General features: G+C 40.8%; 1 protein-coding gene and 1 long non-coding RNA gene across 4 annotated transcripts in view; both read left to right on the top strand.

The window, feature by feature from the left end:
- The window catches only part of LOC138842740 (uncharacterized), a 37,494-nt gene extending 20,441 nt beyond the window's left edge, over positions 1-17,053 (top strand). Inside the window, exons 2-3 of the mRNA XM_070045864.1 lie at positions 4,429-4,542; positions 16,770-17,053. Coding sequence (XP_069901965.1) covers positions 4,429-4,438 — 10 coding nt within the window. The 3' untranslated portion in view covers positions 4,439-4,542; positions 16,770-17,053. The remainder of the gene's footprint in view (positions 1-4,428; positions 4,543-16,769) is intronic.
- Positions 17,054-17,263: 210 nt separating this feature from the next.
- LOC132597563 (uncharacterized) overlaps positions 17,264-26,262 on the top strand; it is a 46,664-nt gene continuing 37,665 nt past the window's right edge. For all 3 annotated transcript variants that reach the window (XR_011377581.1, XR_009564462.1, XR_009564463.1), the window contains exons 1-2: positions 17,264-17,382; positions 18,330-18,421. This is a non-coding gene — a long non-coding RNA (uncharacterized lncRNA). The remainder of the gene's footprint in view (positions 17,383-18,329; positions 18,422-26,262) is intronic.

The following is a 26,262-nucleotide window of genomic DNA, read 5'->3' on the forward strand; positions in this document are numbered from 1 at the left end:
GTGCTGCAAAACCACCCAAAATCATTATACAGGTACAGCTCTTTTTTTATATTTATGTAGTCTTAATACAGTAATATAAAAGATTCCTCAAGATACGTTTGAATGGCTGTGTGTGTTTCATTCCATTTGTTATTCATTCTAACTTTTAAATTGATTATTATTATTAACCTGGCACTAAAGGGAACCTATTCTCTAGAGCCCCACCCCCCACCCCCACCTGATAATCTATAACATAATGAATTAGGTCGTGATTTCCTAGCTGAATCTGGATCATTTGGCCATGGACTCCGATACATTGGAAACACATGTTTGAGAATCTATTTGGTTGGATGACTTGGACTAAAGCCTCAATGTAAAAAAAAGCACAACTAAATACAAGCTAATAAATCCAAATACCTGACAGCATTGAAGCTGTCAGGGATGATGGTGACCTAACCATCACAGATGAGTTTCTGTACAGCCCTCTTTGTTTTTCTTCCCCCCTCTTCCCTCCTTCCATCCTTCCCTTCTCTTTCTTTCTTTTTCTTTCTTTCTTACAATAGGTTTATTGAGATGTAATGCACCTACCAAAAAATTTACCCTTTCAAAGTGTGCAATTCAGTGTTTTTTTTTTTTTTTTTTTTGCATGGGCCCAGAAAATGTCCTTTAGGCTTAACAGCCATGGAGCGTGCTGTTAACCTTACTATACTGAAGCCAGATTGCAATGAGATGAAACGTGCGTGGGAGGTAAAGAAATGTTGAAGGTGAGTGTAGAAGAGCTCGAGGGTATGGAAGAAGAGCTCTGTCTTGCTCTAGAAAAGCAGGATAGATGCGGTTATCCCAGGAGTTGAATGATGAATCAAATGAAGTTTTCTCTGATTCTTTTTCCTCTTTTTCCTCTTTAAAATTTTCGATGAGAGAGGGAATTTCCTTATTCAGCACCTAAATAGTGACCCAGGTATAATGCTACATTTGGAAAATATGTGTTTTTAGTATATTCACAGAGTTGTACAATTATCAGCCAAAATTCCACAACATTTTCATCAGCCCCCAAAGAAACCCCATACCCATTAACAGTCACTCCCCAGTGCCCCTCCCCCAACAACTACTAATCAACTTTCTGTCTCTATGGATTTGCCTACTTTGGACATTTTATGTAAATGGAATCATACAATAAGTGGCCTTCAGCATCTGACTTCTTTAACCCAGAATAATGCTTTCAAGGTTCATTCATATTCATTCCTTTTTATGGCCAAATAATATTCCATTTATGGATATGCCACATATTGTTATCCATTCATTAGGACATTTAGGTTATTTACACTTTTTAGCTATTATGAATAATGCTATTATGAATATTAGTGTACAAGTTTTTGTGTGAACATATATCGATATTTTTAACTAGAATTGCTAGATTATATGGTAACTCTATGTTTAACTTTTTGAGGAACTAAAACTACCTTTCAAAGTGACTGCATCATTTTACATTCCCACCAACAAATAATAAGGGTTGAAATTTGTCCACATCCTTGTTGGCACTTGTTATTGTCCAAATTTTTGCTTATAGCCATCTTGGAGGGTGTAAAGTGGTTTCTCATTATGATTTTGATTTGCATTTCCTTAATGACTAATAACATTGAGCATCTTTTCATGCATTTGTTGGTCATTTATATATCTTCTTTGAAGAAATATCTAAGTCCTTTGCCTATTTTTAATTGGGTTATTTCTTTTTTATTGTTAAATTTTAAGAAGTCTTTGTATATTCTGGTACAAGTCCCTTAACAGATAAGTGACTTACAAATATTTTGTCCCATTCTGTGTGTTGTCTTTTCATTTTCTTAAAATGAAGCACAAAATTTTTAATTTTGATGATGTCCAATTTACCTTCTTTTGTTGTTGCTTGTGCTTTTGGTGTCATATTTAAGAAACCATTCCTAATCCAAGGTCACAAAGATTTCTTCCTATATTTTCTTCTAAGAGTTTTGTAATTTTAACATTTACATTTAGGTCTGACTCACTTTGAGGTAATTATTTTATATGATGCAAGGTCAGAATCCAACTTCATTCTTTTGTGTGTAGATATCTAGTTGTTCCCGTGAATTGTCTTGGTTAGCCTCCTTGTAGAAGATCAGTTGACCATAAATATGAGGGTTTGTTTTTGGATTCTCAGTTCTGTTCGGTTGATCTGAATGTCCATCCTTATGCCACTACCACCTTGTCTTGATTGCCATAACTTTGTAGTAAGGTCTGAAATGGGGAAGTGTGAGAAAATTTCTTCAAAAAAGCCAGCTGAAATTTTGATATGTATTATATCGAATCTGTAGAGCAATTTAAGGAGTACCACTACTTTAACAATATTGAGTCTTCCAATCCATGAACCTGGGGTGTCATTTCCATTTATTTAGATCTTCTTTAATTTCTTCCAGTGATGTTTTAAGAGTTTTCAGTGTGCAAATCTTTTATTTATTTTGCTTAATTTATTCCTATTTTTATTCTTTTTGATGTTACTGTAAGTGAAATTGTTTTCTTAGTTTCGCTTTCACCTTGTTCATTGCTAGCGTATAGAAATATACTGACATTTGTATATTGATCTTGTATCCTGCAACCTTAGACGTTGTTTGTTAGTTCTAGCATTTTTTTAGTAAATTCCTGAGGATTTTCTGTATACAAAAGCATGTCATCTACAACTAGAGATAATTTAACTTTTTTCTTTCCAATTTAGATGCCTTCTATTTCTTTTTCTTGCCTAGTTTCCCTGTCTACAGCCTCTAGTACAGTATTGAACAGAAGTGGCAAGAATGGATATCCTTGTCTGTTTCCTAATCTTAGGGGGAAAGCATCTGGTCTTTCACTATCATGTATGATCTAAGTTGTGGACTTTCTATAGATGACCTTTATCAGGTTCAGGAAGTTCCCTGTGTAGCTCTCTTTAAATGCCATTGATGGGCAGGGCTGAATTGTTCAAACTAATGATATCTAAAAGTTCATTTGGTACTTTATGTCCTTTTCAATGTTGTAATAAGATATGGAAACAATATGCCCACTAGAGCCAGATTATTTATTTTTTTTCTGGAAAAGGCTGCATGTTGCAGAAGGAACTTTTCTGTATTTCTCTTTTTCTATCCCCCAAGCATTATTCCTTATCTCCCACCACATGAGAGCAAACAACTGACTGTGGCAGATAAATATAATAGCTTCTCTCCATACTCTCCTTATGCTTGTAGGATGCAGTATATTTGTACACAAATTTCAATAGCACATATTCTATGGATGATATATAAAATAAGCTGCAGGAAGTCAGTAAAGGTGTCAACTCCAGAAAACCATCTCAACAGACTGCTAAGAAGACAAGACATTATCAAATCCAACTTAAATTTTAGTTCTCAGGGGACCTGGCAAATTAGGCTTGCTCCGCATCCTGGAAAAAGAATTGCTGATTTGATGGTGATTGTGACAATGATAAAGATGATGATGATGCAGCCTCATCAGTTTAATGTATAAGAACTACCAGGTGCTAAGTGGTACCTTTAAGAGGCGGAAGTCAAAGAGCCAATGCAGGACTGGCCACCCAGGTAAAAACAATCCCAGCCAGGGAAGACACAGTATGGCAGAATTAATTGAATGGCTTTGGTTCTATTCTCTAACTGCTATTCTCAATTTTCCAACTTCCTATTGCAATTAGACTGCCATTTTCCCTAGTGGCCAGTATTCATCTCTCACTCTCAACTTTTAGCACTTTGCCTTTTGCTCTGTGTAGTGTCTAGGGACAATAAGTACTGCCTTTGGCTGCCCCATGAACCTCTCCCTTAAATGGCAGAATAGAAACACTGCATGTCTCTTGTGTCTGGAACTGACCCTGCACACACCCCAGGTTTGACTTTGCTTAGCCTTGCATTATTTATGTATGACAATTATAATCTGAAAAGCAAACCATAACATTAAAAGAAAAAAATCTTTAAAGTCCACATCATGTGCTTTCAGAGCCAAGTAACAAACGTGTAGTACTCTGTCTTAATAGCAAGACCGGTTCTGCTCTTTGAATTGAGAGCCAGCTTCGCTACCTCTGATAGAAGAGAGATTATTCTTTGCTTATTTCCATTCTTTTTTTTTGGCATTCTCACGCATTTTATTTTATTTATTTGTTATTTTATTGGATTATAGTTGATTTACGATGTTGTGTTATGCGTATTTCCATTCTGCCAACTCCCAACATTTTAGGCAAGGATTGTCAGGATAAAAAGAACCTTAAAAGAACAGAATCTTCCTTTGCTTTCAGATGAAACTACAACCCAATCACAGGTAATTGGGAATTATTTCTTCTGCATAAGGCTGACATCATTTACCCCTATCTAATAACTTCGGTTTGGTGGAGGGGAAGGAAGAAGGAATGATGGAAGAAAAAGGGGTTGGGATACATGAAAACTCACAACAGTACTATACCTTTTTCAGGTCTCAGTGAAGGAGTTTGGGTGTTTCTCATGAAGTACCACCGATCCCTATGAGAAATATGTTTGTAGTGCTCCACGCCTGCTTGGAGAGTCCAAGAACTGCTGAAAACTGATGGTAAGAACTAAGGAACAACCTAGAACAGCTGGCCAAGGGTGAAGAACTGATAGACAAGAGGAGATGAGATTTGATTTGCACTTTGGGTCACACTAAGTAAACAGTGAGGCAAAACAGTGGAAAGGCAGGACTATTTTTGCTAAAGCCTTGATGAGTTATCACACTAAGTTGTGAGCAAAGTGGAGAACAAGCTCAGGTCTTAGGCTCTGACTTAGCTCTACAATGAGACATCATGTCCTTCGGAGGCTTCTCGTGTGGCCTCACTAAGAATCCCAGGAGAGGGATTTTCCATTCAGCTACTTGATAATAAAATTTAAGTCCTGATTTTCAGGCAGTTAAAAGAAAGGACAAAGCTAATGTCCTCGTAAAAGCCTGAAAAACGGAAACAATTAAGGAAATGATCATGAAACTCTAAGAACCATTTCCAAGATTGAATCATAAAAAATGTAGACTAAAAACTTATTAGCGGTAATCATGGTGATGAGGATAAAGAAGACTGTACTGCAAGCAGAGAAATCATTCAGTTCCCACATGGCTGTCCTAAGAGAAAAGAGACTCTGGCCTAAAGGAAATATCAAAACTTATTTTTTTAAATATATGATCCTGTTGTTTTTTTCAGAGAATTTGCATTTGGAGGTTTATTCTGAGTAAATTTCCCCAGAGAAACGTTATGCTCTCTTACTCTGATACAGAGAGTACAGATAGTGTCAGAACAAGAAATGGAAATGACACTCAGAAATTAAATAGGGGCCAAATGGAAATACTGTGCAGGTGAAATGTTTTTCAATCATTAGTGTATTTTCCCAATCTCTCTGATAGGGGTAATTTAGTTTTGGGTGAGAGTGGGGATAGGATGGGTGGGGTGGAGCTGGGGGGAAATTGTGGTACCCTTAGAACCACAGGACTAGAAAGGGAAAGGAAGAGTATAAAATCCACCTTTGGTTCCTCCATCTGGATTACCCTAAACAATTTCCAAGTAAATAATACCTTCTCAGGAGTACTTCTCAGGAAAAAAAAAAGAAAAGATTACTGAGCCTCCAAGTGGAGTCTCACTTCAGATGACATAAAGGCCTTGGGAAGACCCTAGGGTAGTGGACATTAATTAAAACTGAAGTGGAGTGGGTTACCTTAGGGCTAGGAATTGAAATGTTCATAAATCAAATTATTCAAATAGTCTAGAAACTATTTTTAGGAAAAAAGTCACAAAATGTATTTACAGTGCACAGGTAAGATGATTAAGGAGAAATTTGTCTGAGAAACAAGTCTCAGAGTTTAGAATTAGGAACTCAGCACATGGGTTCTGCATCTGTGAGAGCCAAGGGGGCTGCAGGAGGGATCCAAAAGTACAGTTTCCTTCAACCCCAAAGAGGATGCACCGCAGTGAACATTTCTTCTGATGTTTTGAGGTTGTGAGAAGATCTCCAAGATACGTATCTATGTGTTATCTTACAGTTTATGAAGTCCTTTATTTGTATGTAAGAGTTTACTGTTCAGGTGCAACTTGCGATAGGATTTGATTTTAACACATTTAAGTTTTAACACATTTTACTATACACTGAATTATTGCTCTGCATAATAATTAGACATAAATACTAACTTTGTATTTTTCTTCTTCTCATTTTGCCATTTCTTCAACACGCAAAACTAAGGTCAATGTTTATGTCCCTAATGCCAAGTACAATTTAACTATCATACTCTTTGGTCCTAACTTTCTCATCACGTACCTACTTATTTGATTCAGTATCTGCCCCTCAGTACCTGAGTCTATGCTCCTGGCCTGGTATTCTCCGTGCCTAAGTATTTTATCCCAGCATCCCTCTGCCCCATCTACCCATATTCCAGGATTTGGGCAAGTGCTTTCTGCTCCCATTCCTGCTCATTGTGTCTTAGGCAATGAAAGGCTTGAGGTGGCAGGAACTCTGGGCCATGACTTAAACTGCAGTCTTCAACAGAAGGGCAACAGTAATGTTTCTATGTTGTGGGTGAGGAAGAGAAGGACCAGAGATGGCAAAGTAGAGAGTAAAGAAGGGAAGGGATGGGGTGGGCCTAGAGAGAATAGGCTGGGGATTCCCGGATACCTTAGATTCCTCTCTAAATTATAGTAAAATGCCAGTGGTACCCCAGCACCACGAGGCCAAAGCAAGCAAGAGGAGACCTCTTTGCGATGTGGTAGTTGATGCGATGTGTCACTCAGGTCTCCTTCTAGGCATGAAGGCTTTATTTCTCCAAATGCCGGAAGTGCTGGTAGCCGACAGCCTTCAGCTGTCTGCCTTCTTTAGAACTGCTTGGGCTGAAGAGAGCTGCCTCGCCCTCAGTCACAGCCCGTTCTTGAAGCACCCTTGTGTCCAATGACTGGTCAAAATCAAAGGCCATTCCCTTCACCCCCAACAAAGAACACCTCTGAAAGTCCATCTCAGCCTCACTGTGGTGAGGAATGGGGAATTAGTGTTTAGTGGACATAGAGTTTCACTTGGAGATAATGAAAAACTCTGGAGATGGATGGTGATGAAGATGGTTGCACGATCATGTGAGTGTACTTAATGCCACAAATTTGGGTTGGTGTGATTTCAGGGGCCAGATTATACAGCAGTTCTCAATTCTGGCTGCACACTAGAATCACTTTGGGAGCTTTAAAAAAATGATGCTTCAGTACCCCCATACTGATTTATATGTAATTGTCTAGGGACCCGGGTTTTGGTATTTTTAAAAGCTCCCAGTGATTCCAGTATGCAAAACACAGTAGAGATTTACTGGTCTAGAAGAACGCCAACCCACACCTTCCCCACCCACTTGCTATTACTGCTGAGGATTTGGCCACTTGCTTATCTTTCTAGACTCATCTTTCCAGCTCACCCCCTCCTACGCATACCCAAGATACAGCTGAACCAAATGACTTGTCATGTATCCTCTCCCATCAAACCCTGTCTGACTCTGTCCCTTTGCTCCTGTTTCCTCTAACAAGATTGCCCCCATCTGACTGATGTCAGCCCCAGTGGACCACTTCTTTGAGCCCTCAGCACCCCTCGCTAGGCTGTGCCAGGTACCCTCCTCTAAACTCTGGAAGCGCTTCATGTGTAGACCCTTATACTGCTGCCCTTATCACAGAGGTGGGAAATCCAACTCCCCAGTGCTGGGATCCAGTCTTTCTTCCTGAGTTGCCAGGTCTGAAGAAAGACACTAAGGAAGTTACCAGCAGATATAGTTGAACAAGTAGGTTTCTTTAATTAGAGATAATTCATCCCACAATTGAATAGCATTTTTTGAAGTAAATGCATTAGGAAGGACTAGCATATCAGTGTAAATAAGACAGTTTTTCATTTAACATTAGTTGAGCTATTATTATGTGTCTCGGATTGTGCTAATACTTAGAATTTCTTACTGCATCTCTGTGGCAACCATAGGAGGCAGGTACTATCATCTCCATGTTGTAAATGAGGAACCAATTTCAGGCAGGTTAAGAGCTTGCCCAGGATCCCAGCTAGTGTGTAGCAGAGCTGGGAGTTGCCGTTGGTATACAAGTGATGATTCTAGATCCTTCCTGATTTGGGGAAAGGGACAGAGCAAAAAATGTATGAGGTCACTGGGAATCTAAAATGGGAAGAGAGGAACTTCCCCGGTGGCACAGTGGTTGAGAATCCGCCTGCCAATGCAGGGGACACGGATTCGATCCCTGGTCCGGGAAGATCCCATATGCTGCAGAGCAACTAAGCCCGTGTGCCACGACTACTGAACCTGCGCTCTAGAGCCCGTGAGCCATAACTACGGAGCCCACTCGCCACAACTACTGAAGCCAGCGCGCCTAGAGCCCGTGCTCCGCAACAAGAGAAGCCACCGCAACAAGAAGCCCGCGCACCGCAATGAAGAGTAGCCCCCGCTCGCCGCAACTAGGGAAAGACCGTGTGCAGCAATGAAGACCCAACGCAGCCAAAAAAAAAAGAAAAGTTTTTTTAAAAAACGGGAATAGAGGCTGTTACTGGTAGGAAAAGGGAACCAAAAAAAGGTGAGGTCGCAGACAGAAAAGACAAATGTTGAAATCTTGCTTATTTTACTCAGGCCTCAGCTTAATTGTGAGTAGGTATTTAAATCACATTCTCAGCCTGGAAGGTAGGTGCTGTGAGCCCCTCATTCCTCAGATACACTTCAGTTAAGCCCAGCCCAACGATATTTACTGAGGATCTATTACACGCCAGAAACGGTGCGAGATATCTGCATTCCAAGCACAGGTGATACTAGATCTCTGCCCAGATAGAGTTCTCCTTCTAGTGGGGGCAAGAGGTACACTGTCAGCAGACATCCCAAGTACAAAGGTATGTGTTCTTATCATCAAGGTATGTATCGGCAGCTGTAGAAGTGCAAGAGGACCAAGTATCCCAGAGAAGTTAGGGAGGGCTTTACAGCATTTGAACTTGGGTTTGGTGGGTGTATAGGAATGACATTTGAACTTGGGGTTGGTGTGTGAATAGGGGTGGCCACATGGAAAAAGAAGATGAAAGTTCAGCAGGTGTGAAAGCATGGATTCAAAGGACGTAGTAGTTTAGGAATGGGCCAAGGAGTCAGGGTTGTGATAGGGAATAGGGATGGGAGGGAGACAGGGCCATCTATGCCAGGCTAAGGAATTCTGACCAAATACATATTTTAGAAAAAAACGTATTTTGATGGCAACATGGAGGTTTGAAAGAGAGAACAGTTAGAACTCTTACAAAATGAAAAATGAGAGTCCAGGAGTAGGTCTACACTGTATGTGTATGTACGTATGTGTTTGTGGGAGAAAGAATCTGTAGGACTTGGTGACCAGTTTTTTAAAAAGAGTGAGAAAAAGGGAAAAGTCAAGGGTCCTAGGTTTCTAGTTTAAGCATCTGAGTTGATTGAATTGAAGACTGGGAACATAGGAGCAGTTTTGAATTCAGTTTTGATCAGGTGGAATATGAAGTACCCCAGAGACATTCAAGTGAGGGCAGAAATAACATAGGAGGCATGAGGCTGTGATCCAAGATGTCAGGTTAGGGAGGCAGCAGAATAAAAATACCGTCAGTTTTTAAAAAATGAATGCCAGACTGCCAGATGACATTAAAACACATCTGGGAGCAGACATGGGCTTTGGAGCTGCAAGACTCAAGCTTCTAGACTTGGCCACTTAGTGCTGTGATCTTGGGATGTTTCCTAGCTTCTGGGACTCTCCAATGTAAAATGGAAACAATATTAACCTATCTTGCAGGGTTGTATTCAGATTAGCAATAAAGTTTGCAAACTCCTAACAATGCAGGTCCAACTGAGTTGGCCCGTGGTAGTTTTTGTTAAAGTTCATGGATGGAAGGAGTAGGGTTAAATTTGGGAGAGGGGACTGTCCTGTGTTCAAAAGAAAGAAAAAGAGTCCATGGAAGGGACTATCTGCCTAAAGTGGCTAGGGTACAAGGTGGACTTACCCTCTGTAGAGAAACGGATCGTCATCATCCATGGCCCTGTTCAGGTCCCGGAAGTAGGTGTTTGAGGTAGAAAAAGACCATAACCACCTTTTCTATTTGATTCCCTCTAGTCACCCTCAAAGAATTAAAATCAGTGTACTGGGGACTTCCCTGGTGGTGCAGTGGTTAAGAATCTGCCTGCCAATGCAGGGGACACGGGTTCGAGCCCTGGTCTGGGAAGATCCCACATGCCACAGAGCAACTAAGCCCGTGTGCCACAACTACTGAGCCTGTGCTCTAGAGCCCACGAGCCACAGCTACTGAGCCCATGTGCCACGACTACTGAAGCCCATGCGCCTAGAGCCCATGCTCCGCAGCAAGTGAAGCCACCGCAATGAGAAGCCCATGCTCCGCAACGAAGTGTAGCCCCCGCTCGCCACAACTAGAGAAAGCCTGCGTGCGGCAACGAAGACCCAACACAGCCCAAAATTAAATAAATAAATTTATTGAAAAAAAGAAAATCAGTGTACTGCTAGGATTGGTCTTCAGAGTAACCCTGTCTGTGCCCACCCTTTCCCCAAGAAGGAAAGCAGAAAGAAAGGGAGAGAAGAAAGGAGGCACCTGTAGATGGACAGGAGGACTGTCGCCATCTGCTTATTCATACCTGGCTTTCCTTTCAGAGTGTAACACATTCTTTCATTTTATAATAGAGAAAAAATTCAAATGAAATTCATTAATTCCAAATTATAATCAGTTGATTAACTTACAAGTAAAAATGATTAAAGTGAGGTCCTTTCCTATTTCGATAGGAGGAGGGAATGAAGAGGGTAGGGGAGATTTGAACATGGAAAAGAGAAGGATGGTTGGGAGAGTTGTTTAAAAAGAGAAATTTTTTTTAAAGGTGAAGAGTGAGGGTATAGAAAACATACTTCAGATTTTGCCTACAGTTGGTTTCCAATATTTGACAGACATTAGCTGCATGTAAGATTTTTGTCGTACGCAGCTGCCAACAGTTGCAGCTGTGCATGTAGAAATTTGTAGAGCTGTCATTGTTATAATGTTGTTGACTTTTGTTCTAAAGGAGCTTTGTTCACTGAGAATCCACAGAACTCTCTACCTTCCTAAGAGCCCAGGCTCCCCGAATACCAATGTTTAGTGCAACTCAACACACACTGATGCAGTAAACTCCATATGTCAGAGACCACACCGGGAGTGAGATAAATAAAGGTAGTTTTTGTCCTCAAGGAGCGTCCAGTGTGGAGAGGAGTAGGGGTAGCAGCCATTGGTGGTGGAAGCAGATGAGGGTGGGGGGAGGCAGATGAATAATGGCCACATAAACAGATACGTTTATTAATTCCCCGATGTGACTGGGACCTTGACCCATTTGCAAACATTATGTAATCACTGAAACAAGTCCAGCTAAATTATTCAAAAATCTCTAAATGCCAATTCCATTTAATTTTAAATAACAAGCATCCCTGAGAGGCATGATTTTCGGAACGGTGACTAAGGGAAAATATTTTTCCAGCAGGGTTTCTGCACAGGAAAAAATTCATTGCTTCCATCCCCACATCCCACACCCTGCATTCCACACCCCTTGGTGTAAAAATATTTGTATTTAAATAATTTTAAATGTCATGCATTTATAATTAAAAGCAATTCTGTGCTCAGAGGAACAGAAATTACTGACTTTAAATCAATGAGAAAAACTAAATTTTCCTCAAAGGAAGATTTCATGAGATTCAAAGGTAGTGTAGATCAAGCTAATGTGATATAAGGCTATTCGTTGCATGTGGTCTGTGGTGTGACCACTGATATAATGGCCCACCTCCAGTGGCAGGAGCGTAGAGGACATTCCAGCAAGAACACTTCGTGTCTCCCAAAGGGTCTCTTCTCTCTCCCTTCTCCTTCCCATCTTTAAGTACTTTAAGGACTGGATTTGCCCAGAATGTTTCATTTTCCTTCAAAACCACACTCCCCTACCCCATACCCTTTGGTTGGTGAGATCTTTCTAGTTAAACAGCTCCTGATGCCTTCTCAGCATCCCTTCTGAAACACAACAGCCTCTCTCCCCATTCTCGACCCTAGTCAGGGCATTGCATTCCCTCAGCCACAGTGATTGATTCAGCAGGGCATGAACTGGGAGATGAGCCAGCCAAAGCCTTCACTAAGGAAGACAGGGAGGGGTGGGTTCCTGGTAACTTTGGGGCACTCCATGGATTCTACTCTGCCTGTGGTGGTTAACTTTATGTGTCAACTTGCCTAAGCTGCGGTGCCCAGTTGTTTAGTCAGACACCAGTCTAGGCATTTATGTGAATGTATTTTTTAGATGTGATTAACATTTAAATCACCAGACTTTGGGTAAAGCAGACTACCCTCCATAATGTAGGTAGGCCTCATCCAATCAGCTGAAAGCCTTAAGAACAAAGATAGATTTCCCAAGAAGGAATTCTCCTCAAGACTACAACATAGAAACACTGCTTGAGTTTCCAGACTGCTGCCCTGCAGAGTTCAGACTGAAGACAACATCAACTTTTACCTCATTTTCCAGCCTGCCAGCCTGCCCTAAAAATTACCCTCACAATCATGTGAGCAAAGTCCTTAAAGAAATCTCTTCTCTCTGTCTGTCTCTCCTTCCCTTCCTCCACCCTTCCCCTACCTTTTCTCTCTCATTTCCTCTGTCTTCTGTTGATTCTGTTTCTCTGGAGAACCCTGACTAATACACTGACTAAGTCATATTTTCACCCTCAAAAAACACAGGGTTTTATTTGTGTGTTTGTTTAAGCCAGCTTGAGTTGTGTTCCCATCACCTGTACTAAGAGTCTTGAACATTCCTGGGTGTAAATGGACAGAATGCCCTATAGGTTCATAGATGAAAGATTCTTCCAGAAATCTGCCTTATCAGTTACTATACAATAAGCTGCCTAAGGACTGGGATTGTGTCTGATGCTTTATTCAACTGCCATTGCTTAGAATTCTTGTTACATAGTCATATTAATAAATGTTGGTTGAGCCAAATTATAGAAGGAGGTGACCAGGAGTGCTCAGCTCCTGGAATTGCCCTGGTAGGTGGAGATACAGATCTGCTGACATTTAAGAAGCCCAAGAGTGACCACAGGTTTTTATCATTTGGTTATGATAACCATAACAAGTAGCCTCAGCAATTATTATTTTCATGGAGTTTCTTAGAAATTGTTGCAGTGTGTTTTCATTTGTGTCCTTACACGTATATGTCTATTATCAATACACATGGGTTCCATTCTAGGTGTTTGGATTGGATGGTGCACATTTCTTAGCCACATCAAAGCTGCACCCCTCCAGGGAGATTCTAGTCAAGAGCAGGACAGCTCCATCATTGCTACATTGTTGTATTAGTTTGCTTGGCCTGTCTTTTAACAAATTACCACAGACTGAGTGGTTTAAACAACAAAAGTCTATTGTCTCATGGTTCTTGAAACTGGCAGTCTGAGATCAAGGTGTGAGCAGGACCTTAATTCCTCTGAAGGCACAGGGAAGGATTGTTCCAAGCCTCTCTTCTGGCTTCTGATAGTTTCTTGGCTTATAACAGTGAAACTCCAAACTTCATGTGATATTCTTCGTGTCTGTGTGTGTTCATACACAAATTTCCCCTTTTAATAAGAACGCCAGTTATATTGGATTACAGGTCCACCCTAATCCAGTATGAGCTCATCTTAACTAATTACATCTGCAGTGACCCTATTTCTAAATAAGGTCGTATTCTGAGATATTGGGGGTTAGGACTTCAACATATTTCAACCCATAACAATTGCCTGTACTTCTTCAACTCATTTCTGAGCAGCCTTCATATGAAGGCACTAGAGCTGTGAGTGACAGAAGGACAGGAGAGCTGGCTGCCAGAGCTAGGAAGCACATTGTTAAGATTCTGGCCACTTGGTGGCTCCGTGATTGCAGCTACACATCCCTACACCAAACAAATCATTTCTAACTAGAAGCAGCAGCCTTGTTCCAAAACTAATACTGATCATCTTCCTCTTGTACCCTCCTCTAGCGGGTCTCCTTTCCTTCTCCAGTATCTTCTAGTTGGTTTTCAACCCACTTCTTCTCCCTTCTTGAAAAGAATAACCAAGAAACAAGAATTAGAAACAACATAAAAAGAAAAGAATGAGAGGAAGAGCAAGAGAGGTTTTAAAAATAACACTGTTAAAAGATGGCAAACGTACTATTTTCTGTGACGTATAGAGCTGAGGTTGGAAAGCTTCGGAAAGTCATTTTCTGAGGTTCTAGGTGCTTTGTACCGCTCAGACTAGCTAGAGACGTAGGAGGTGACAGATGCAGAAGCAGCACGGATGGCACTCGGCATTGGAAGTGGAAGAGCGTGAGGCGATTGTGCTGCTGCAAACTCTCCATTTCAATGCAGGAGGGGGTCAAAGACAGTTCTTTCAGGTGACTGGGGAGAGGGAATGTGACTAGGATGGGGGGCAGGGAGCTTGGAGGAGGTTGGTGAGTTTGTGGAGAAAACTTGCCTAAGGGACACTGCAAATAGGCCCAGGTGCTGTCTTTGTCATGCTTGCTATAGGTCACAGCCACCTACTCTTGGAAAGCTTTCAGTGTAGTCCCTGATGCATAAAGAGCTGTGAACACCTGGCCTATATCAGTTGGATAATTTTACATAACTCCTCAGCCAAGTAAATTGACACCAGATTAGGGGCCGGCACCTAACACAGAAGATAGCATCTAAAAGCAAGTAAGAATTAAAGTTAAAATTAAAACTCTTAAATGTATTGGCAATATTTATGCTATTCCTATTTACTTACATTTAACATATTACTAGTAAATCAGTAGCAAATATGGAAAAATATGATGAATAATTTATAGGCCAGAAAGTATATATTTTTTCCAGAGATTGTCTGAAACAGATGTTTCAAGAGTTTTACCTGTGATGTTCTTCTGGGCCTGCCATCCACCTAGCCGAAAATAAAAATTTAGCCCAAGAGCATTTTTTTGTTTACTTGTCTACAAGTAGTAAAACAATAGGAAACAGAATTTTCACCACATAGTGTAATCTTATAAAGCTAGATGTTTGGCTTTGTAAAAACCCAGGCTGCCTTGTGTAGAGTCCCTCTCTCCTATTCATTGATTTCTGTCCTACATTTACAGCTGGAAAAGCCAGTAGTTTTTGTGGTAATCTTCATTAATATCAAAATAATGGAGAAAAGATTAATTACAGCACAGTTTTAAAAGAAATATATCTGATTTTTCTGTGAAAATAAAATCTGCTTAAAATTGGTACAAATCCTGGTCCACAGTCAGTGTTCAATAAGTGATAGTTGAAATAAATTATAGAAGGAAGGGGCCTGGAATGCTACTACCAACAAACACACACATACATACACACACACACACACACACACACACAAAACCTTACCATTTGTGGTTGTTTTCTATTCTTTAGGAGCAAAATACAAGGTAAGATGTAAATACTGAAGAAGGGTGTATCCTGAAGCTTCAGATTAAGGTATATTAATTTTTAGTCTCTCTGAAGATAATGAGGTTTGGTCATAAGGTTTTTCAGTAAGGTCAGTGTTGTCTGCAAATTACAATTTTGCTGGTAACAAAATATTTTAAGTCTGTGCGGCAACATGGTAAAATGGATCTAGATAACTATGTCTCAGTTATGTTAAGAATAAAGATAGTTGCTCTCCTAGCTAGTAGACACAGTGGGTTCTTAGAGAATCACAGTAAAAAATAAGTTATTCTGCTAAAATGTGTTTTCGGCAGTGTTTCAAAGTAATTTGCAAAGTTTGGGGGAAGAAAGGAAAGCACCACTTGATGCTCTTCCGTGGGGAAGGCCACAGCGCCACAAGTGATGAAACAGTGACTGAATCGATAGCATTCTTCAAGGCAAATGCTTGAATCCAGTAAGACATTCTGTCGAAAAGCAGTTATAAGTTACAGTTTAAAATAGTATTTGTAATATTGGCTTGCTTGGAATAAGATCAGGTTCCTCAAAACACTTGTAGGCATCTTTGAATAACTTTTCCATAAACAGAATAACTTTAAGAATAAATATCTGAATCTTTCCTCACTCTCTTGGAATCTTCCCTTCCCCTTCACTAAAGGTCCTCATCTCAGCCTAAAGCAGTGATTTTCAACTAAGGGAGATTTTGTCCCCCAGGAGACTCTTGGCAATGTTTGGAGACGTTATTGGTTGTCACATCTGGTGGAGGGGGCGGCGGCGGGAGGAGGGAGGGGCCACTGGCATCTGGCGGATGAGGCCAGGGCTGCTGCCGAACATCCTACAATGCACAGGACAGCCCCACAGCAAAGAATTATCTGGCCCAAAATATCGATAGTTCTGAGACTGAGAAACACTAGCCTGGAGGTATAAATGAGGCAGGTGCGTGTGTGTGTGTGTGTGTGCAGCGTTGTCACACAAACAAGTAGACTATACACATGCTTGAGCTCTAAAAGCCCACTGAAACCCACATAAACTGGTAGCCTTACAGATCAGCAGTTCCAGTAAAGAAATTCTACTTTCAAGCTAGATGTGAGGCAAGCTCAGAAAGGGTTTTTTTATTCTTTGCTCCACCCCAACTCCTCAAGTAGAAGTTCTAAAGGAAGCATTGTTGTAAACAATCAGAGGGACCGTTGACTTTATTCTAAGGTTTTAGAATTGTGGCTGGGCCTTAGCCTGAGAGTCTTCACTACTGGATGGGGCACCTCCATGAGTCTGTTCCTTCTATCCTGAAAGTTTTAACTGTGTATTTTAACAGTGACTGCCATGTGAGCATTCTTTATGTCATCCCTTTTAGTTACATGTTGTTTTCTCTTCTCACCCTCCAGGCCCTTGTCCAAGACAACAGGAAATTTTCAGGTCGCGTGTTTCCTTTCCAGAGAGTTGTTTTGTGGATACAATGGAGTCTTTAGCATTCACAAGATTTAGAGGACTTCAGCATAATTTTATTTTCACGTACCAACAATCACTTACGGCAAGTACCTTTTCTCTCCTGACCACCATAGAGCACACTTTTGTTTCCCCATCCAGTCCCCTGTCTCACTGGCCACAGCTCTGAAACGGCTGTGTTCTTTACCACAGTCTTCCTGAGACAGGTTGCTGCCTCCTTTTAGGAATACCCATGGTAAACCCACCTGAGGAGGGTTTTGACTCAACTAAAGCTTCAACCAGCATCAGAGGCTTTCGAAGTATAACTGATAGGTACTAAAAATGTCAGTAATGTTGGTAGATACCACACAAGAAATTTTAAGCAGATAAAGCACCGTTTAGCAAAATTACCTACCAACATCCTTTTTTTTTTTTTTTTTTTTTGTGGTACGCAGGCCTCTCACTGTTATGGCCTCTCCTGCTGTGGGATCTTCCCAGACCGGGGCACGAACCCGCATCCCTTGCATCGGCAGGCGGACTCTCAACCACTGCACCACCAGGGAAGCCCTTAAGGTCCCTTTTTTTTTTTCCCAACATCCTTTTAACAGACAAAAAAAAGCAAGAGGAAAAAAAAAAGCAATAACTTATATAATTAATCTGTACAAAATAACACAATTGATATATTTTTTAACAGTAATAATCACGGAATGCTAAAGCTGGATGGGACATTCTGTACTGCTTAGGTGGGCTGCCTGGTGTAACAAGTGCTGGCTTCTTTCCTTTTCTCTCTCTTGTTTTACTTTGGTGATGAAGACACGAAGGCTCAGGGAGGGGAACTGACCTGGCCAAAGTCACACAGGCAGCTGGGCAGAGTCAGAATCGGAAACACAATGTGCACTTTCTTCCACATATATAAAAGGCTGAAAACACAGAAGACTGTGATATTTATATGCATACTTTTCCAATTTTTTTTCCAGTGTTTCCTTTTTTCCCTGTTATCTTTTAACCCAAATTTCCCAACTCCTTACACAGACTATTTTGGAAATTAGAAGGCATAGTTTTAATGCAAATAATGCCTTTTTAAAAGAAGTTGTAAGCACCCACAACATTTTTATGCTTAGTGACTTGATGCCAACTATATATATTCATGGGTGGATGGGTATATCTGGATCTATAAATGTCATTTGTATATTCATATACATTCGTACACCAGCTTTCCAAATCTAGTTGTTTCCCCTCACCTCCAAGGAACACACCGCTCCTGACATTTCGGTAGCATAGCCTAACTATACAGTTCCATTATGGGAGTTTGTATTATATATAAGTTTATGGTAAAGGTAAAAATACGGGTCTTGATAGTTTTCTTCCAGTGATATTCATTATCTTTTGCTAGGAAAGGTGAAAATATAAGCAATCAGTGCATTTCTGTGGAAAGGAAGGAGAATTAGATCTAAATAAGAATAAGCAGCATCTCAGGCTTGACAAACTTTTCCGGAAATTTTTTTTTCCCTGCTCTGCAGAGAGCCCTCAGCATGGGACATGGGTCTGGCTGCTGAAAGAAGTTTCCATGCAAATCTCATTCTCTATTTTCTGTAATCACCACCTGAAATACGTAAGTAAAACACACAGTCTAATGTACCTTAATGTTCATCCTCATACTTAAAATAAGCATTATTTCTTGGTGACTATACTTGAGAAGTTTTCTATTTAAACTGCGTATACATATGATACCAATTTTTTAAAATCTTGTGTGTATTCACATATATAGCAACAAAAATCTATATGTATGTTCACCAAGATGTCGACGATGGTTTTCTTTCAGTGGTATGACTTTTCTTTATACTTATCTCTATTTTTTACAACGATTATTGATTTCTTTAATGTTCAGAAAATTATTAACTTAGCACAAAATATTACGTAAAGCCTTTTCAAATGGCATCCTTTGTCTCTCTGATTCACTGGAGTTTGTAGCTACTTCTATTCATTCAATAAATACTTAATGAATACCTACTATGTGCAAGGTCCTGTGCTAATGGCTGTCAGATAAATAGTTTTACTATTTTACAAAGCTCAAGCCTATCAGCTAACAGATATTCACGGAGTGCCTGCTCTGTGTTCACAGCTGCCCAGTAGGAGTTCTGGATACAGTGGTGAACAAGATAGTGTTCTGTCTCCAGGAGCTTATATGCTATAAACACGTAAACAATAAATAACAGTGGTCAAGACGCATGTTATGAAGGACATTTTGAGGTAATGTCACAGATAGTAACTGGGAGGATGAGGCTGCTTTAGCTGAGAGTTTGTGGAAGCCCTCGCTGAACAGGTCACATTTGGATTGAAGACTGAATGTTAGAAGGAGACACTTTGTGAAGATATGGCCTCGAGCAGGAGGAACAGCAGGAGGCAAAGACCCAAGATGAGAGCAAGCTTGGTATATTCAGGGAAAACAGCAAAAACTGGCAGAGTACAGAGAAGGAAGAGAAGGAAGCAGAAGCCAGTAGGGCAGCCTTCCAGGCCACAGTACAGAATTTAGATTTGATTCTCTGTTGCAAAGAGAGGTCTTTGGTGAGTTCCAAGCAGAGAAGTGATGTTGCCTAGTTTACATTCGAAAAAGATCCTGCTGGCTTCTGTGTCAACAATGGATTTGGGGGAGGCAAGTGTAGTGGCAGGGTGCTGTTGAGGACATAGCGAGAAGCTGCCACATAAGGATAGTTGTGGAGGAGAGATACTGAAAACTTTAAAATGGGAGAATACCTCTTGGTTGGGGCAAAAAAAAAAAATGTGTTCTACCATTGTATAGGTACTCTTCTCTCTCTCTTCTTTTTTTTTTTTAAATAAATTTATTTATTTATTTTTGGCTGCATTGGGCCTTAGTTGCTGTGCACGGGCTTTCTCTAGTTGCGGCGAGCGGGGGCTACTCTTTGTTGCGGTGCGGGGGCTTCTCATTGCGGTGGCTTCTCTTGTTGCGGAGCACAGGCTCTAGGCTCGCAGGCTCAGTAGTTGTGGCGCACAGGCTTGGTTGCTCCGCCGCATGTGGGATCTTCCTGGACCAGGGCTTGAACCCATGTCCCCTGCACTGGCAGGTGGATTCTTAACCACTGCGCCACCAGGGAAGTCGACTACTCTTCTCTTTTAACTTTTGTCTTTTAGAGTGTGGCTGAGATTACTATCATCTCTCGGTATCCTTTCTCCTCCATTTTTATAATAGAACTCCCTGAGTTCTAGCTAGACACATGGGTATTAGGTCGTCAACTACATTTCCCAGCTTTCCTTGCTACTGGGAGTGACCTTATGACTAAATTTAGACCGCTGGGAAATGAAGTAATGTGTGCTCAGTCTAGATTATCTCCTTAAGGACATAGTCACTTGGTAAACTTTCTTCATTCTTCCCTTGGGCTGAAACTCAGACATGCATCAGCCCATCTTTGACCCTGGGGTGTGAGAACATCACCCTAGGGCATGGTGGAGCACCAGATGGAAGGACCGACTTCCCTGAATGACCTCATGGGACAGCCCTCCAGCTGGCCCTCAATGCTCCTGTTCAATCTATATCACGTGAGAAAAAGAAAGTTCTTTCTTTTTTAGAGCTGTGCTGTATTCTAGGGTGTTTTGGTTAGAACCGCTTATCCCATACCTTAAGGAAATGAGGAGCTTTGGGGAAGCCAAAAGAAGCATTTACAGCAGAGAAACCAGGGCATGGCAGATGTCTTTGAGCCGATCAGTGCCCCCGTGTCTGGAATAGGAAGAAAGCATAGCCAAATGAGAGAAAAACTATCTGGATACTAATCTGCTCCAAAGCCCTAGGGCCATACCCAAGGCTTGGGAGAGTCCTGACCGCCAGCTAAGATTTAGGGTGAGTAATAAAGGAACATTCCAATCATGAACTCTGTATAACATTGAGTTGTGATAAGCTGATAAAAAAGAAACTGAAAAATAACATAGACTCGTTTTCTCTACCAGTTATTTTAAAGAAACTTTACATTTTGAATTAATTACTCCTAGTGAAGAAGTATGTATATACTACACACAAATGGAAAATACACCAAGTTCCATATCAGTGGAGCACATTTGCACACGAGGCCTTGTTCCTCCATCTGTACTGGGTGGCTACAGCTGACTCTTCTCCTCTGGTTGCAGTGTGCCTTAATTTGGAACCTTACTCATTTTTATAAAGAGCCCATCTCAAGGTTACGGAGGTTTACCCACACACAAAACAAGATGAATTAAGTAATACTAATATTATGTTAGGTAAGAAAATAATCTTCAATATGGAAGAAACCCAAGCTCCCTTAGAGAGTTTTTTTTTTTTTTTTTGAGGATTAAAAAAGAGAATGTATGTAAAGCAACCAGCAAAAAATATTATTGTTGTTGTTAGTTTCTCCCTTTCCTATACTCACTCAATTATTTGTCTTTCAAATTCCAAAATACTCTGAAATCTGCCATGAGTCCCTGAAAGAATGACTAAATGATCATCCTCGGTAAGCTGGTAATTTGGGTTTTCTACATCCCTCAATATAGGATTGAAGTGAAAGGTGGGAGGGAAGGGACACTAATATTCATGGAGCATCTACCATGTGTGCACTTTAGGTTGGTTATTTCCTCTGATCTTAATAATTCAATGTGGTGATACCATCATTCTTTTTTTTAAATTATTGCAGTAGTTAATTTACAATATTGTGTTAGTTTCAGGTGTCCAGCAAAGTGATTCATTTATATTTTTTTCCACATTATATTCCATTAAAGGTTATTACAAGTTTATAGTTCCCTGTGCTATACAGTAAATCTTTGTTGCTTATCTATTTTATGTATAGTAGTTTGTATCTGTTAATCCAATACTTTTTTTAAATTTTTTAAAAATTTTATTGGAGTATAGTTGATTTACAACATGTTAGTTCAGGTGTACAGCAAAATGAATCAGCTATACATATACATATATCCACTCTGCTTTTAGATTCTTTTCCCATATAGGCCATTACAGAGTACTGAGTAGAGTTCCCAGTGCTATATAATAGGTCCTTATTAGTTATCTATTTTATATATAGTAGTGTGTTTATGTCAACCCCAATCTCCCAATTTATCCCTCCCCCCCACCCCTACTTACTCCCTGGTGACCATAAGTTTGTTTTCTACATCTGTAACTTTGTTTCTGTTTCGTATATAGGTTCATTTGTACCTTTTTTTTAGGTTTCATATATAAGTGATATCATATCCCATACTCTTAATTTGTCCCTCACTCCCTCCCTCTCTCCCTCTCCCCTTTGGTAACCATAAGTTTGTTCTCTACGTCTGTGAGTCTGTTTCTGTTTTGTATATACATTCATTTGTATTATTTTTTTAGATTCCATGTATGTGATATCATATAGTGTTTATCTTTCTCTGTCTGACTTACTTCACTAAGTATAATATCCTCTAGGTCCATCCATGTTGCTGCAAATGGCAATATTTCATTCTTTTTTATGGCTGAGTAATATTCCATTGTGTGTGTGTGTGTGTGTGTGTGTGTGTGTGTGTGTGTGTGTGTACACATACACATACACATACTTGGGTTGTTTCCATGTCTTGGCTATTGTAAATAGTGCTGCTATAAACATTGGTGTGCATTTATCTTTTCAAATTAGAGTTTTTGTTTCTTCCAGATATGTACCCAGGAGTGGGATTGCTGGTCATGTGGCAGCTCTACTTTAGTTTTTTAAGGAACCTCCATACTGTTCTCCATAGTGGCTGCACTAATTTACATTCCCACCAACAGTGCAGGAGGGTTCCCTTTTCTCCACACCCTCTCCAGCATTTATTGTTTAGAGATTTTTTTGATGATGGTCATTCTGACCGGTGTGAGGTGACACCTCATTGTAGTTTTGATTTGCATTTCTCTAATGCTTAGTGATGTCGAGCATCTTTTCGTGTGCCTGTTGGCCATCTGTAAGTCTTCTTTGGAAAAATGTCTATTTAGATCTTCTGCCCACTTTTTGTTTGGGTTGTTTGTATTTTCAATATTGAGCTATATGAGCTGTTTGTATATTTTGGATACTAACTTCTTGTTGGTCACATCATTTGCAAATATTTTCTCCCATTCCATAGGTTGTCTTTTCAGTTTGTTGATAGTTTCCTTTACTGTGCAAAAGCTTTTTTTTTTTTTTTTTTTTTTGTGGTACGCAGGCCTCTCACTGTTGTGGCCTCTCCCGTTGCGGAGCACATGCTCTGGACGCGCAGGCTCAGCGGCCATGGCTAATGAGCCTAGCCGCTCCACGGCATGTGGGATCTTCCTGGACCGGGACACGAACCCGTGTCCCCTGCATCGGCAGGCGGACTCTCAACCACTGCACCACCAGGGAAGCCCAGTGCAAAAGCTTTTGAGTTTGATTAGGTTCCATTTGCTTAACTTTGCTTTTATTTCTTTTGCCTTGGGAAACTGATCTAAGAAAATATTGCTACGATTTATGTTGGAGAATGTTAAACATCATTCCTATTTTAACAATAAAGAAACCACGTTTGACAGAGGTTAAATTCGTTACTCAGTCACATAACTAATAAGTGGTTGTTAACGGTTGAGCTGCAGTTCAAACTCAGAGCTGTGTGACTCCAAAGCTTCCCATTCTGGCTGTACCTCTGGAGTGGTCTAAGCCTCATGGTACATAGGATGCAAGGTTGTATGTGACAGTCCCAAACATAGTAGTGGACCCCAAAACCACTTCCTACTCTCAATTTTCTTTTTTAATCCCAGGCAGAATTAATCATTTCCCCCTCTGTATTCCCATTTAACATCTTGTATACACATCCATATGTAGAGTAACTATTGGTTTACAGACCTATTCATGGTTGCCTTCACTAGACTGACAGCTTTTCATCAAACATTTAGGCAACATTTTGTCTAGTATAATACCTGCAGGTAGCAGACACCTGAATGAATGAATGTTTATTGAATCATCCACAGATTCCCGAACAGCAATAACATATCATCATCCAGTTGCCCATGACCATCGCCAGGACTGTCTCTGAGTTATCTTCAGTCTAGGCCCCCAAGCCTTGTGAGGTTTCCATGAGCAGCAGGTATCACATGTGTGTGAAGACACGTGAAGCACTGCCTGTCAGAACTCTCACACATTGACTAATATAAACAAAAACCTTTTGAAGTTGTGCTTTATGGTAACTGCAGAAACCTTTCTTAGTAAATGAGAAAACAGCTTTTTCACTCTGCCTTGGTTTGCTGCATTAAAATGTTCTGAAGGGCAGCACATGTACACACACAGACACACACACACACACACCCCTACACACACAGTGAGAGCTAGCATTATCCCTACAGTATCAGGGACCTCCTGAACTGTAATCTCACTGCATGGGGGCTGAATCACAATAGTAAACATAAGAGGAACTTTCACAACAAATTCTTTAAACATATTCATAGCTGTCAGCAACGATATCAGATTTAGTTAGGCAACCCTGATTTGTGCCGCATACAATCTTTACTGTAATTAGATTCTTTTTTGTACACATTTTGTCACCACTGAGGAAAGGTCATTAAGAGGCGCACTCTCCTATAGGTAATCGCACCCTGGACCCTATAAGCGTGACAGTAACTGGCAAAGAAAATGCACAGCTTCTTCCCCTGCATGGTAATACGAAGGGAACAAACAGTGCCTGAATCTTACTCATTTCCATTTTCTGTCAAAATGTTCTTTGTATAATCTTGCTGAGTCCATAAGAGCATGTAACAGAATTATCACTATCATTTTGACAACACTAGGCAGAAAGGTACAAAGCAAGCATCATTTCTGTAGAGCTCTGTGCTGTGATTGTTGTTTTACAATCCAGACTGTTGTTCAATTTGGGGATAGTGTCAAGGACTATGGAAAAGTCTGATATTGTACTCTACTTGCAAGCTGCCAAGTTAGCCTGCCATAGTTTCATGTATTCTGGTAGAAGAAATAAGAAAATAAGAAGAAATCAGAGACAAAGGACAGCTTATTATTCACAGCAATAGTAGTAGGTGAACCAACTGTGCTGGCCTGGGGTTGCCATTAGGAGAAAAGTTAAAGCATCTTACCTGGGAATGGTCAAAGAAGAATCCTAAATTTTGTAATTAGGATTATAGAACTTCCTACCCCTTTCATCCTAATCATTACCCAGGAAGCAGCTGAGAGAAACTGATCCCCTTCTGGGGAGAGTTGCATTCAATGATCTAATTGTCTGAGTAAGGTGTGTGGACCAGGAGGAGGTGAGGGAGGTAGAGTTGGAAACATTGTTGAATCAATTATCGAGGACACCATTCCAAAGCTCAATAATACCAGATGCCCGTGGATGTCAGGAGGCATGGAAGGTCCATCAGATAGCTTGACTATAAGTCCACTGCTGAGTAGCTTGTGATAAAAAGCACACCATCGTCAGACGGTAAATGTCCAGACAGCCAAAAACTTGACCTGGATTAGTTTCAAGGACCACAATAGTGTTGCCAGAGTTGGCAGATCAGACTGGAACAGAAATAGCATAACCTGAAAAAGTATTAACAGCCTTGAGACCCCATGGATAGCCCTGGGAAGGGACCAAAGGTCAAATGTAGTTCTTCTGCCAGGAGTCGGTAGGGTTGATGGCCCACATGATGTGTCCTTCCTTGTGCAAGACAGATGGGTCAACTTTTGGCAGGTGTTCCAAGTCTGGCATGCAGCAGTAATCTCTGTGCCAGAAACTAGAGGCCTTGACTTTGTGCCCAGCCTACGATGCTTCCACAGTAAGTGTTTCCATGTCTGGTACAGTGATGGATCCAGGCAAGGATGGTGAGAATCTGGACAGTAACAGCTTAATGAGCAGCTTGAGTCAAGTCAGTATCGTCAGAGAACAGACTCTTAGCATGGGCTTGATCCAGACGGTTCTGTCGGCAGCCACAATTTATTCCCACAGTTTGCAGCCCCAAAGAGGGTGTCTCCAACCTGCCGTTCTTTAGTTTCTAACAGGCAGATCAAATAGCTAGGCCACTGGCAACAGCCCAAGAGTCGGTAAAAAATATAACAAGGTTCTTCAAGGATAGTATTATCTAGAACTATGAGGACAGCCTTGAGTTCTGCCCACTGAGTGGAGCAACTTCATTGTCATTTGGTTTTTGCATCACAGCACTGAAGTTGAACAGCCATAGCAGCCCAGTGAATACCACCAGGTTTCAGATAAATGGAATAAGTAGACCCAGGCATTTAGGGAAACTGCCGTGAATTGACAGCCCTGTAAGGGCCAGTGAGTTTGCTTCAGTTGACATAATGGGGCATAGAGTTTCCCCCAAAGGAATAGGTACCACTTTTACATGTAAAGCGTAGATGCTGAGGCCAAGCTGGCTGTGTTTTTTTTTGTTTTTTGTTTTTTGTTTTTTTTTTGCGGTATGCGGGCCTCTCACTGCTGTGGCCTCTCCCGTTGCGGAGCACAGGCTCCGGACGCGCAGGCTCAGCGGCCATGGCTCACGGGCCCAGC

This window comes from Globicephala melas, chromosome 7, assembly GCF_963455315.2.
Source record: "Globicephala melas chromosome 7, mGloMel1.2, whole genome shotgun sequence".
NCBI lineage: Eukaryota > Metazoa > Chordata > Mammalia > Artiodactyla > Delphinidae > Globicephala > Globicephala melas.